This window comes from Coffea arabica, chromosome 5c (assembly GCF_036785885.1).
Source record: "Coffea arabica cultivar ET-39 chromosome 5c, Coffea Arabica ET-39 HiFi, whole genome shotgun sequence".
Taxonomy (NCBI): domain Eukaryota; kingdom Viridiplantae; phylum Streptophyta; class Magnoliopsida; order Gentianales; family Rubiaceae; genus Coffea; species Coffea arabica.
This window is the reverse complement of record NC_092319.1, coordinates 37221716-37236952: the sequence shown is the minus strand read 5'-3', so window position 1 is coordinate 37236952 and position 15237 is coordinate 37221716. Positions and strand designations below refer to the sequence as shown.

Genomic DNA, 15237 nt, shown 5'->3' with positions numbered 1-15237 from the left:
TTCGTGAATCAAATATTAGAGTAACCAAAGTTGATAGGAAAACATAAGTTTGTTTTTTGAATGTATTATGTACTAATAATGTGTGTATTGAAAGGTTTATAACCGTACAATCTTAGAAAGACAATCTCTGAAAGTATTTTGTGTACTCTTTTATAGTTTTCCTGTAAAAATCATAGTTATTTGATTTTTTTTTTGTCATCGTTACTATTTTTCTATATTATCCTATTATATCCTAACCTAAGGGAAGAGGTCAAACTACGCGCGGGAGATCGATGAGAACTGAATCACCAGCGGACCAGATAGATGCACCATCATCGGATCTAAGGGGGAGGTCCAACTAGACCTACGCATCCGTCTGGATTTTTTTTAGAGAAATCATAGTTATTTGATGGCTAGCATTAGTTAAGACACATTTGAAAGAGTCTTTGACATTCACCTTAATGAAAATGTAGTTTCTTTGGAGTGAAGCCTAAAGATAAAGAAGAATCTCATAAATATAAAAGGGAAACAAAAAAAAAAAATTTGAATCCGGAAACAAAACACAAACGAACAGGGAATTTAAATCAACTCTCGGATAAAAAGTCATATATACAACTAGAAAACATATGTAGTGAAACAGGATGGGGAAAGTGCAAATATTCTTTTTCTTCTTTTAAGATTACGATAATAGACAAAATAAAATGCTGGATAAGGTATAAAAAATCAACGGCTCTCAATTCTTGGACTTGTAGGCATGATTCTAATAGTTGAGTAAGTAGGAAATTGAATTATGTTTAATAAAACTTTTTCTCTATTATACAAGGGTTTCATTTTAGTTTTATAATAGATATAATTTATGAATAAGTTTTTTTATACAATGTCAGTGTACATTTTTTTTAAACTAACAAGTTTAGATCATTATCACATAACGTGAATTCAAATTTGAAATTCAAATACTATACATGTGATGTGCATCCATAACTGTTATTGTAAAAAAAAAAAAAAAAAATACTACATTGTCAGTATATAAAAAGTTATACCATAATTTACATCATGCCTAGATTTTGATCCGTAATTAGTTCAAAATCAAATCTATACTTTCTATCATCTTGTCGAATAAAAAATACAAGAAAAACATGGTGCATCTTTTGAAGTTGACCACATATTTCATTGTCCATCAACTTCAGTCGGCCAACTCTTCAAGTGGCTTAAAATATTTTCCATCTATGAGATAGGTACCAATGCTAAGGCGAACAGCCCATACATCTTTGGGCTTCCTTGAGACAATCCTGCAAACATATGCAAAGTAGTTTAAGTATGTAGGAGTTAGTGACAAAAATTCACATGTAAGTTTCAGTAAAATTGGCTAATTTACATTGCTACGTAAGATTATATCCATGCAAAATTTTGCAAAAGCGATTGGTGAATTACCTTGTATTTTGCATCGTTGCCAATGAGAAGTTAATATGGTAGAGGAGACAATCATGGCTACGAAACTGTAGATCAAGTTGAATAGTTTTCACTTGTTGATTGAAATAGTATCCTTGTCGGACAATTTGTTTGCTAATTTTTAGTCGTATTTGGCTTGTCATAATACTAATTTTATCATTTCTAGGAAAGCTTTTGTGTTTTTGTGATTTTTTCTACCACATTTGAAGTAATTAAAATACAAAGTTAGGACAATTCCTTTGGGCTATCTCAATGGTTTAATGAGCCTTCTTCCTCTGTAACTATTTACTTACTTCGGATCTCCATTTATATCAATAAAAAGTGCAACTCAAAATCAATAAAAATCAACATGACTGAGTCTTTGGAACTGTGCTTTTGTCTCATAATTCAAGTTAGTTCATTTCTAGCAATTGATGGTTAATTATGAAATCTTTGAACTAAGCTAACACACACAATTTTAAACAAAATACATGCAGAAAGTTAGTAAATGATTATGAAAAAAACTTATTTGAGCGTGTAATGAACTCTCCAATCTTTGGAGCACATCATCTGTAGAATTTTTTATGCAAGCTCCATTTCATGAAATCACATTTCTACAAATTATATGCCCCAAGGATTGGAAAATTAATTACATGTTCAAATAAATTGTTCATAATCGTTTAGTTCACCGAGTTACAACTATTATATTAATCAAATGGCATGGACAAGTTTACTAATGGACAATTGGAGCAACAGGGATGAGATGTTGAAGGGTGTTAGTGAAAGCTCAATATTTCTTAGAAAAGATGAAGCCTATTTTAGACATGGTTTACGGTTCCAGAATCGCCAATTCCAATATAAAAGCCAACGATTTCGGTTCTTCTGAAAGGTGGAACTAAACCAACCCTTATCGGGATGGTTACGATTACTGTTACAATTCTTGAATATCCAATTTTAGTATGGTTTGTGTTTCAATTTTATTCCAATTACGGTTCCGATTTCTTTCTATTACAGTTTCGGTTTGTTTAGTTCTGCTTAAACACTTTTTATTACAAAATTAATTTTGAGAAAATATAACAATGAATGCAAGGAAAAAAATTTTATGACAAGTACCTCATTGTTAATTGGATTGAATTGGTCTTGGACTTAGGTGCGTTTGATAAAACTAAAGTCTAAAACATTGAAATCTGAAATCTAAATTCTGAATTCATTAGATTATTGAATTATTAAATATTAAATTAAATACATTTGAGTATATATCATATTCACTGATAAATGAATAACTTATCACTTATTTTTTAGAGCAAGTTTTGCCTAAAAAATTCAATACAATTTAATCAATTCAGATGTTTAATTTTTGGTTATCAAACACATTTGAACATATTAAGATTGAATCAATTAAGTTTAAGTGCTGAATTAAATTATCAAATAGGATCTTAGATTTGTTATAGGATCTAAGCTTACTAATGAGATGGGACAATGAGTTGTCAGTCTAACATTGGAGATGTCGGTATTGTTTGCTAATTATTGATATTAAACTCTAAATTGGCCAAATAGGTTTAGATAGTAAGCATTGTTTTTGACAGTTTAAACTGATCCTAAACCGTCGATTTAGGTTTCAATTCAATTTTTTGGTGAATCTAAACCTAAACCTTTGGTCATGGTTATGATTCCGGTACTAATTTGATTGCGGTTCCAATTCAACATATTGCCGGTTTGATTCTCATTCAAATCTAAACTTTATGAATTCCAGGATGATTCTGATGACCCTTCACATGATAGTGGTCGCTTGACCTAGGCTAAGATAGCCAGACCTGGGCTAAGGCACCAAGGCTACGATGAAACTAGAATTACTAGAGTCAAGCCTGGTGAAGCCTAACTTAACTCATGATTAAAATCCACCTTATATTTAGACCCAAGTTCTTAGTGGCCCGGTATTACAGGAGTGTTGAGCCTTTTTTATGGCTGAACTAGGCGAGGTTGGGCGGATCTGCCACTATTGACTGTTCTAAAAAATTAAGGGTAAAAAACAAAAAATTTTTCCGTAGTTTCAAAACATACAAAACGATACTTTATATTTTGAACTAAATTGTAAATTAATAGAATTTGTTAAATTTAACAAAAATGACGGTCTCGGCCGTTAAACTTATTAGACTCCGTTAAATTTACCGGATTCTGTTAAGTTTTTCGTTAAATTTATCGGATTCCGTAAAGTTTAACGAATTCTGTTAGTTTACAATTTAGTTCAAAACATGAGGTGTCGTTTTGTATGTTTTGAAACCATAAAGAGCTTTTCTGTGTATTAGGTATGCCACAAGGGGCTTTTTTGTTTTTAACCCAAAAATTAATGTTAACTCTAAGAGTGGAAAATGAAATTAGTTCCAGTTTTGTTATGCAACAAATCAATTATAAATGAAACATTGATGGTGGATAATGCATGTGATTTTCATCTTCTAGGCACTCATAATTTGGCATGTTGCATTAGATCCTCAAAAAAATAACAAAATATGTATGCCTCTCTTCATAGAAAAGTCCTAGTGGAAGGTAGCTCTAAATCTTGAATTACTACCATTTTAAATCCTCAAATATAACGCAAATGAATTATAATCCTATTTTAAATTTTGTTTTGCAAAGCTCAAATTAAAATGACACTCATGATTAAAATTTAAGAACTTTAGGGAAAGAAGATTCAAACTTGAAGTAGTAGAATAAAAGTTTCTTTTGATAATAAAACATAAATCAGGGCCTACAATGATTGTAATTCATATAAACAAAAACTACAGAGGACCTAAATATTATGTATAAGAAATTTTTCATATATTCTATCTTGAAACTTTTTTTTTTTTGAAAAAATTTTATCTTGAAACTTTGAGAGTTTCTCCGATAATTTCGTTAGTTATAACCTAAAGTGGAAATTATTTTGTATTAAAAAGGCAAAAAAAAGGACTTGTTTGCAATGTCATATTATTGCTTTCTTGGACCCAAAGCATATATACATGGTCAGGATAGAGCATTTGAGATTATTATATTGGTGCCTAATTAACTTAGTCCTGTAATAATTAATAATTGTAATGGAACACAATGAAAATAAATGAGAGAAAGATACAAATATATGAAAAACTTGTTTACCAAGTGGCTCAAGCAAATTTGTTTTCAAGTTAATGCTTTTTAGATAGAAGAATGATGATTAATTAGTTCTCCAATTTTTAGAACATTTTAGCTCGCCTAATTTTTTCTTAGTTTAATTCTTTTCTATAACTCCAAAACTGTAAAACCCCTCCTCCTTCATTAATATTCTAAAAAATCTGATAGAAAGTCTAATTCCAACATCTTCTTGTATGAGTTTTTAAAAAGTATGGTACACAATTTTAGCTTAATAAAAATTTTTGTGAAGAGGCAGCCTTAAGCACAAGCAAATAATTAATCGAAACAACTATTTTTATGGTTCCTCTAGGAAATTTAGAGATTTTGTTATGCAAGATTTTATGGGGTAATTAATGATTCCTAGCAAAAGATGAAAAAAAATAAAAATTGAGATTAAAAATTAATGAGTCCTAACATTAACTATCAATATTTTCACACAAACGTTATATACACAAACATGTGAAAATCGAACTAAGGAAGAGGTGGGAGATAATACCTTCCTACATCACCAGGCTTGACTAGCCCTGCATTCACTCGAAGACATGGTACAGAAGCTGCAGTTTTAATCATCTTTGGAGCCTCAACTACAACAATAGGAGAACCAATTCCAAGTTTTGAGCCCTTTGAAGCCAACTTCATCTCTTTTGATGGTTCTTGATCCAATTCGCACTTGGTAGCTAGACACTGGATTTTGATGCTTATGTACTGGGATGGTGATGAAGCAATGGTATTTGTGCTAGAATAAGGATATTTTGGCATGGAGGAAATGGAAAATGCCATTGATGAGGCTGTTTAGAGCAGTGTGGAAACTGGATATTGTGCTTGTGGTTCTTGATGCTTTTGTCAGTTCATGTCATTTTGCAAAGAATGAAACCGCTAGAGACAAGTTGCTGCTAAATTATGGACTACGCGTAGTATTGGTCTGGAAACAACACATAAACCTTGTTAATATTTTAATTACAAAATGCCACCAAAGAGTATATATTCTCACTTTATACCCTCATACTTTTATTGATTGTTAATATTTTTAGTGTCACACAATTAACCATTTTAATAGCAGATATTGCATGTAAATGACATACGTGTCCTCAATGAAATTAATAAGGAGAGGAACTTGTAATTGGACATGTTAAAAATAGAAAGACAAATATGTACTCCAACAAAGTTTTGATTTGTGGACAAAAACCCTCTTATATATAATCAATTCGTCCAAATTTACGAATTAATGATTTTGTTGAAGACATATTTCTCCTTTCCTTATAGCATGAGCATAGCAAATGATGAAATGAATTTCCATTGAAAATTGTTAGGATGATTGTGTTATGATGAAAAATAAAAAAAGAAGATGTTTAGAAGGTAGGAATACAATTGGTTCATATCGACAATGAACAAGATGTGTAAAAGATCAATTATGCATTCTTTAAAGGGCATTATATAATTAAATAAAATAAAAGTATAGTATAAGACTACAATTTTTATTCACGTGAAACGTTCTTGATAATATTAGCCTTTGGAAATCCTAATATATCATCTTTTAATATTCATTGGGCCCAATAAAAATTGAATCTTGCTTGAAAAAATCACACAAATAATTCCTCGGGCCAGTACATAAATTCCCAATTTGTACTGTTCCAGTGCTTAACATATTAAATGATGGATTTTAATTCCTTATACATTAAAAAAGCGTTGCATTTTAGCCCCAAACTTTATTTTATTTGGGATCCACTTTTTTCAAGAAAAGTTATGACCACATCATATAACTACAAAATTATGAGGGTAAAGAAAAAGAAGCATAGTTGGAGACAATAATGTAATGTGTCGCTTCATAGGAACAAAAAAAATTCATCTGATGCTTTCCTTTTGCCTCAAAAATACATATATCCCGTGACTAATATGGTATTAGGTGAAAAAGCAATGCATGATGTAGGCAAAGTAATAGGTTCTTTGTAGGTTAAGTTTGAAGGAAAAGAATTTTAGTGCTGTTTCTTAATTTATCCATTACACGTTAATTGCCATTTAAAATTGGTGCATTTTTCAAGCAAAATATGGATTGGAAGTGGTCCGAGTGGAGCTTTGGATGAACATGTTGCAAATTTAATAATTGAGGCAATAAAAACTTACTTATATGTAAGAATATAAATTCATAATGTAATGGATTATGTTTATAATTTTTCCTCGTATATATTTGATCCACAATTTAAAATATTATGGTAAGAACTAAGACAACACAAAACATATGTGCCACTAATCTGAATAAAAAAAAGCTGATGGACTCCATTCAAATTTCATAAGTTTCAAGAAGTCCTGCAATCGCCCGTGTCGGTAGTCGAAGGACTCCATTCAATCCCGGTCTCCTTCCTTTCACACTTGCTCGATCTCACTCCTCTAAAATTCGACCACTTTTTCAGCCCAAATCAAAGAATCCCAGAAAAACCCACATTTTATAAATCCCTCTTAGATTAGAAAAAGGGGGACTGAGAAAAATATGGCATTAAATCCAAGAATATTGAAGGCAGGATTGGGGCTGTTGGCAGTTTGTTTGGCAGCCTATATTTTAGGTCCATCATTATATTGGCAATTTAAGGAAGGTTTAGCATCTGTCAAGCGTTCATCATCATCTTCTTCTGCATCTCCTTACACTACCTCATCTGCGATTTCTTGCCCTCCATGCCACTGCGATTGTTCTGCTCAGTCGCTTCCCTCCATTCCCCAAGGCAAGCATTTTAATGAGTTCTTTAGATCTTATTAGATCTCTTGATTTTAGTTGTTTATTATGGATATTAAGTTGATTTGTTTGGTAAAAAGAATTGATTTTGTGTTTGACCCATTACTGGAAGCATATTTAGTTAATTGGGTGAAAAGGAACGAATTTTTTAGTGATTTTTGGATGACCAATTGTTTTTGTGCTCATTTATCCATCTGGGTATTTAAGTTTGGGTGAAAATTTTGACCTGTTAACTGAGTATAGTTCAGTTATGTAAAGGAGTGATATTTATTGTGAATGTGGATTCGTCAGCCATTTGGGTATTCATATCTTGCAAGAAAATTAGCTATGTTTGATGAATTTACTGTTTTTAATCAGTAGATGAACACTTTTTACACTTCCCGCCAAATGGGGATTTGTAATTCACTAAAGTTTTCCGGCTGGGGAGGGGTTGGGGGTTAGAGGTATTTCAACCCAGGACCTCTAATTCCTGGGCCTTAACCTTAGAGGTCATAATATTCTTTAGTTAGCCAGATATTACAATATTGTTGTACCTGTATGAGTGTGCTTGCAACTTGCAAAGTCACTTCCATTGAGTTTACCAAGTCACTTTGTTCCAGTTATGTCAAATCCTTTCCATAGTTAAGCTGATAGGGTGTAAGAGAATCAAGCTGCTCGACTTGAACTGCAAGCAGCTTGGTCAACTACTATCGGTGTTGACCGAGCTCAAGTTGAGTTCGAGCTGCTCATTTATATATTCGAGCCGAGCTTGAACAGGAAAATAGGGAGGTCTATTGCTTGACGGGCTCAATGAGTGTTGCCTTCTTACGTATATATATATGGGTATCAGCTTTGTTGAGAATTACATGAAGACCTCATTGATGATGAGCTAATTAGTATGGGCTAATAAGTCTTTTTAGTGCCCAAAAAAATAATAACCCAACAAAACACGCTCTTCTCTCCATTGTGTTGTTCGATCCCACTACCTCTCATCTCACTTTAGAAACCCTCTTTTTCTCCCTCTGTAAATTTTAGATCATCTCACCTCACCTCACGGAAGCCACCTTTGATTCAATAGTCTTTTTCAAGTCATTTTGTGGATTTAGAAGATTGGGCTTAACAAAAAATTGGGGAATAAAAAATTGTGGGTTTGATTACATGAACTAGATACTCCAAACATTGATTTTCTGGAATGGAACTTTGTAATTTTTTGAAAATTTTCTGTTTTGGTGGTTGCTTTGGCCAACTGATGGTAACCTCGATCTTGCTTCAGTAGCTTTAGTAGTTGAATTAAAGTTTAGATAGCTTCCATTTTATTATTCTGGGGATTGAAAATTATTGGTATTTGGTGTTCCTTCAAGCTTGGAAATCTCCTGTATTGGTTGATTGTTTGATCTGCAAGTTGGTGATGGTAATGAGCTTGAACATCTTTTTTTTTTTTTTTTTTTAATTTGGACTGCAAGCTGCTGGAAAATGGTTATGGCATTAGAGTGCTCGATCGAGCTCGAGTATGCCCTGAGTCGAGCTTGGGTTAAGAAAATGTATACTTGACAAGCTCGAGTATGCCTGTTGAGGATCGAGTTGGAGCTCGAGTATGGTGATACTCGAGCTTGACTATACTCGAGCTTGACTCGACTCGATTTCTCACCTTTTGGCTTTGGAAGACATAGATAACATTTATTCATCCACTTGCTTAGTTTTTTTTTTGTTTGGGGGGGGGGGGGGGGGTTGTGGGGGACACGGGAAAAGTTTAGTCTTGCATTTGGTCTTGTTTGGTTCAGAACTGCATGCATTTTGTTTGCGACATTTTTTTTTAAAAATTTTCCCCCCTTTCTGGGAGAAGCCCCGCGACAAGTGTAAGTTGGCAGGTGAGAGAACACGGGAAAAGTTTAGTCTTGCATTTGGTCTTGTTTGGTTCAGAACTGCATGCATTTAGTTTGCGACATTTTTTAAAAAAATTTTTCCCCCTTCTGGGAGAAGCCCCATTACAAGTGTAGGACAACAAAACTTTATGCAATCATGCTTCATATCAATTAGTGTCGGAAATGATTTCAACAGGAGATGATATGTATGATTACTAAACTGCATCACATTGATGTAGTCTTCCTTCTGGTCTTGTTTGGTTCGAATTGCATTTAGTTTCCCAGTATCTGTTTCAAGCACCATAACAAGTGTAGGACGTAGAAATTTTAAACTTTGTCAACCAGTAATGGAAAGTATTCAACAGGAGATGATATATGTCAAAATTAAAGGTACATCTACTAGCACTTGATTTAGCAGAAAACCAATTGCAGAAGATAGAGTGGACAAGGGAAAGGAGGGTGGGGGTTTGTGGATTCGCAAGAAATTATTACGTTCAGTCTAGTTCTGCGTGTAGAGATTTACTTACAGTTCTTCCAAAGTGTTTGGCTTTATTTTGCCTCAAATCAAAGCTTTTTGTGGTTCTTGTCAGATGGTTAAGTTTCTTAGAACTTTAAAATGTAAAAGAGTGCTTTATATTGGAGAAAACTGCTAGAAACTGGGAAATGAGGGTAAGCAGAAAGTTGTCAGAGTATCTGAGGAAGATTTTTGTCTTTTTGTCAAATTTATCTCGGGGATGATGGATAACTAAATTTCCATTCTTCGGTCATTTTCTGTAACCTACTCATCTTGCATTCTTATAATTTTTTGCTTTTAGAAATTTTGATAGTAGTAATCTAATTGCTATGTCCTGACATGTGAAGGTTGATTGAGCTTTAAATTTTCACTCAAGACTTGTATATTTGTTAAGGAGTTCCTGCATATGGTATCTGTCTTCCTTTTTTTGGTTTTCCATGGTATTCTTTTCCTTCTTTCTTTATTGTTCATGGGTATCTGCTTCATGTAACCATTTGGATTGAGTAAACTCTTGCCATTTAGTTTCTGATCAGTCACTTGATCTTGTACATTAAACAGTTTCTAATGTTGATAATCTGTCTTTACTTCGTGCAGGTTTGAGCAATAATTCCTTTGCAGGTCAGTGTTCAGATGCTCTCTCTCCTCTTTCTGTTTGGCTTTTATGTATATGTGCCTCTCTTTATGGTTCTAGAAAATGCTTAAGCTATGAATATGTGTACCCTCTATTGTTTTTTTTGAGTTTTGTGGGAGGCATGTTTAACTTTAATGAGACATGGGTTTGGCATTGTAATTCTTGTTGTAATGCCTTTCTATAAAAATTAAAGAGTGCCTGACACTTAGTGCAGGATGTTTTGAAGTTCTGGGTGTTTATAAAGCCATTGCAATTCTTGTTGTAATGTCCTTCTATAAAAATTAAAGAGTGCCTGACACTTAGTGCAGGATGTTTTGAAGTTCTGGGCTGTTTATAATGCCATGGACTTTTAGGAAGAGCGACAGAATAAGTTTTCAGCTGCAGTCACAGCTAAAAGGGTAGACATGAGTAATTTAGCATCTATTTTGCCTAGGTGGGGGGATCTTTGGTAAAACATGCTCCTGGTTTTAGATTCAATGCCTTCTGAAGGAGCCCTTATGCCGTTTCTTGTGAAACCTCTGAGCCTGACACAGTTAACTTATTATAATTCTTATATCATTTACTATCTAATTGCATGATTTGGCATGATTACTCAAGAATGTTTCTTTTTGTTTAAATGCAAAAATAACCTACACTTTTATATTGGGGATTCCTTTGTCACGTGGTGGTTGTTGAATATTTGCATATTGATATGCTTGGCTGCTATTTTTTCAGAATTACATCATACTTTTTGTTGGGGATAGTTCAATGTTTGAAGCATTTTTATTTTTAGAATTTGGTTGACTTGTTTGAAAATGGAATATTTTCTACATTTTGTTATCCACAATCACATGCTAAATGTGTTCAGTCACATATTTATGTTTCTGAATACCTAGAATTTAACTACCTACCTAACCTAATGCCAGATCTGGCTAGAGATGAGGAATGGTTGTCCAATAACACTGCTGCTTTAATGCATAGACATTTACATATTATTGTTCTATATGGCACAATTCTTTTCCTTGAGATTTGTTCTTGTGCATTGGTCATACATAATGTAAAGAACTTCTTGAGGGGGAAAACAAAAAATGATGAACTTGAATTTTGAATTATCGTTGTTTCCGAGCTCTGTTTCTTTGCAGGACTTCTCTTACCCTGCATCAATTGTTTCTGCTGTTGTTATGTTCACAGATTGTGCAAAACACGATCCAGATGTTAGTGAAGACACCGAAAAGAATTTTGTAGAACTTTTGTCTGAGGAACTAAAGCTGCGAGAAACTGAAGCATTGGAAAATCAGCAACGTGCTGATATGCAATTGCTTGAGGCCAAGAAGATGACCTCCCAATATCAAAAAGAGGCAGACAAGTGCAATAGTGGAATGGAGACCTGTGAAGCGGCAAGGGAAAAATCTGAAGCAGCTTTAGCAGCGCAGAAGAAACTCACTGCCATGTGGGAGATGAGAGCTCGTCAGAAAGGATGGAAAGAAGGCGCTGCAAAGTCTCGCACACAAGAAAATGTACAGGCTATGTAACTCTATTGGCCGTGGGTATCGTTGTTAGTTGGATAACTCGCATGGAATTCGTCTTCTTAGGGTGGAAGTTCTCCATATTCAGAGGCCTGAGCTCGAAGTGAGCATTAGGTTGATGAATTTCCACCCAGTGTATTTTACAGTATTAGGTCTCTTACACAAAGCATACTGGTCTTCTGAAGCTGACCACCATTTGTGCTGCTGTGAACTGTGAAGCAAGCGATATAGATTTGACGCCATACCTTATAGTAATGTTGATTTCCAATTGTAGGATGCTTTGGGAAGTTTTTGATCATGTTACTACCTTTTCTACCTTCTGGGAAAGTTTTGGATTGTCAAATCAGCAATTTATTGGTTTTGTGATGATTATTTTTCAATCTTCAACTGTGGTTATATCTTGACAGCTTGAAGTTACTGGATCTAGATGCAACGGTAAAACTGAATAGTATTTCATCTCGTAAGAACAGGAAAGGAACTGAAATTGAAAAAGGGTGGTAAACACCTCTGAAATGGCAAGGAACTGAATAGTGTCTCATCTGTTATGTTGACCATGTTTAAAATTTCAAACACATGCTCTTCAATGATCTTTTTACTAGTGTGAATATCCGTGCTACGCACGGTGCTGACATTATTGAAAAAAATGAAAATAAAATGGTGAATAAAAAAAGGTTAAAAAATTGTACCAACACAATTAAAATGTAATATCTATCTAGCAATAGTTTGAAATATGATAGAATGTGTATATTATTCAAGAACTACCTTTTTTTGAAAGATAGATTCTGAAAAAATAATAGAGATTTATATTAGAAAATGAATGATATATGAATAAGAATGAATGTTATTGAATGTTGTTAAAATGAAATACTTACAAATATTATGCATTCGATTTGATAATCTTATATGAAGATGCGAACACTCTTCACACCAATCAACTTTTAGTATGAAAGTCAAAATTGGTGATTTAATTAATTTTGTTGAATTTTGTGGAGTGCGTACTACAAATAAAAATGCACGATCTTTGCATGAATTGATTCGTTGATTGAATAACCTATCACTATTTTTCTGAGAATTAAGTACGTACGAAATTCAAAATTAGTGTATTTGTTTACATAGTTTATAAATAGTATTATAAAAAATAAATATATATCAAGAAATTCTACCTTCCTTTGTAATTCTCTGAGACAAGAAGCATTACAACCAAATACGAATCGTGCATGTCTGTCTTGTAGATTAAGATGCATGTTACAACTAGAATCTCTGATTTGTATATTAACATTGTACATGTTTGACAAATAAAATGTTATATACAAATATACAATACAGAAAAATATGTTGAAATTAAAAGTACATGAAATTAATTATTTAACAACAGCGTCGATCACGTCATTACAATGCAGACTAAAGTGACAAAGAATCACATAATGACAATTTTTTTGTGATAAGAAACATTAACTCTTTTGGCCTAAAAGTACGGAAACTGTCATTATGACAATATCAAATATTATACATAGTTATCGAACTCCAAAAATCCAAACTAAGTCGCAAATAATCTGAAGATGTAAATTTTCTATTGTAAGTAATTTCTCATATCAAATTCCATCATTTTTGTATCTAAAGGGAACTTAGTTCCATCAAAAGTCAAATACCAATACTTGTACCATAGAGAAAAAGATGATATAGAAACAATGATGAACATCTATTGCTCTAACTATAAAGTAAATTTTTATACTTACTGTTGCGTAATAAGTTGTTATTGAATCATGAGAAAATGAGTCTAAAACGATGACCTATTACTTAACATTTAACTTCTATCTAGAGACGAAAGACAATAACAACAATAATCAATCGAAAATATTACATTATTGGGAATAATATTTAAACAACAATGGAAATGCAAATGTGCAAAGAATAAACAGTACCAGAATTTCTAATTTGATACGAATGACGTTTTAATTGGTGTAGTTGGGATTTTGTTCTTCAAATTTGATGTGAGATTTCTCTTTCGTCAACGCAAAGTTGTTGAAACTTTTCGAACAGCTGTGTGAAATCGTTGCGGTATACGTTTCGTTTTTTAAACAAATGGTTTCTACTTTGTAATCTTACGAGTTTGAAATTTAATTTTCATTAAAATGCTTATAGGCAAGCATGTTCTATAGTAAAATTAGGTTAAGGGTTAAGATGAATACCATAAAAAAGTTAAAGGTGATAATAAGTTCTTGGGGAAAATGCAAGAAAATTATCTTAATTAAAGTTAGCACGCAAGAAAGTTGAATGAGAATGCTATGTTTTGGAGGACTTTTAATTGGAATGGAATTCTTAAATTGAAAGACTCTTAATTGGAGTGGCAAAGTGGAAAAAATGTAGGGAAAACGTGAGCACGATTATAGGATTTTTAGGAGCGGTTATAAGATTAGTTAAGAGATAAACATTTCTTAAATTGAAGGACTCTTAATTGGAGTGGAAAACATGGGAGAAATGCGGGAAAAATGTAAGTATGATTATAGGATTTGTAATATATTCAATAACTTGATAGTATATTCAAATTACCGATGAGGCAAAGTTTGCCTAAATAAACTTTACAGTGTCCTAATTCCTTGTAAAAAAAAAAACGTTAAATAGTTCTAATTGGCATAGCAAGTTACGACAACGTGCCAGTGGCATCTAGTCCTAATTTTTTTTGGGGTCAAAATCTAGTCCTAATCGGTTCTGTTGTTTCTTGATCATGTTGTATGCTTCCGAATTCTACTTAGCGTGTAATAATTGATAATGGCTTATTCTATTCTTTCATAGTATTGGACAGGCGAAAATCATACCAGAAATATGGCAAATTTACTATAAACTCCTAATATTATCTCCCCTAATTTTTGTATACTTTTTAAAAAATATAAACTTTTGCCAACAATAAGCTGGACACGCAAATAAATAAAAAGAAAAAGAACTGGTCACACATTTCATTCTTTGCCCTAAAGAACTCAATTTAGCAAATTTCTTAGAATAATGGTAAAAAAAATCATAACAATGGAGGAACCTGGGTTTGTTTCTTTTTTTTTTTTGGGATCTGAAATAGCCCTATTCATTTAAAAAAAATAAATAAATTGGCCATCTTACATCATTAAGAAAGGGAAAATTTTTTGGTCACTACACATGGATGTCCGCCATCCTAAAGGGGAAAAAAAACAATTGTTCCCTTCTTGCCAATTTTTTAGGGTTAAATATAGTAAGTCCTTTAACTTTACATTTAGTTGCACTTTACCCCCTCAACTTTACATTTAGTTGCACATTTGTGATTTTTTTGAAACGTGATTGTAATTTGCAAAGCTCATTTGCAGGGGTGGTTATAGAATTAATTTAGTGATAAATATTTATTAATTATAAAAATATAAAATTGTATTAAAATAGCATACAAATGAGCATTTGTCTTTAATTAAGGAGTAAAAAAAATTTAAAGTATAAATAACAAACTATAA

At 32.7% G+C, this 15237-nt stretch overlaps 2 protein-coding genes across 2 annotated transcripts; one reads left to right on the top strand and one right to left on the bottom strand.

Annotated features, from left to right (window-relative positions):
- Positions 1-944: 944 nt before the first annotated feature.
- Positions 945-5436, bottom strand: LOC113689998 (protein CHLORORESPIRATORY REDUCTION 42, chloroplastic-like). Its single transcript, XM_027207824.2, has 2 exons — positions 5048-5436; positions 945-1268 (listed from the first exon to the last, which is right to left on the bottom strand). The coding sequence occupies exons 1-2, from the start codon at positions 5329-5331 to the stop codon at positions 1163-1165; spliced, it is 390 nt and encodes a 129-aa protein (XP_027063625.1). The 5' UTR covers positions 5332-5436; the 3' UTR covers positions 945-1162.
- Positions 5437-6882: 1446 nt separating this feature from the next.
- On the top strand, positions 6883-11933 carry LOC113690931 (uncharacterized). The gene is made up of 3 exons (XM_027209066.2): positions 6883-7265; positions 10226-10249; positions 11433-11933. Exons 1-3 carry the CDS (start codon positions 7037-7039, stop codon positions 11771-11773), a joined length of 594 nt encoding a protein of 197 aa, XP_027064867.1. The 5' UTR covers positions 6883-7036; the 3' UTR covers positions 11774-11933.
- The last annotated feature ends 3304 nt before the right edge of the window (positions 11934-15237 follow it).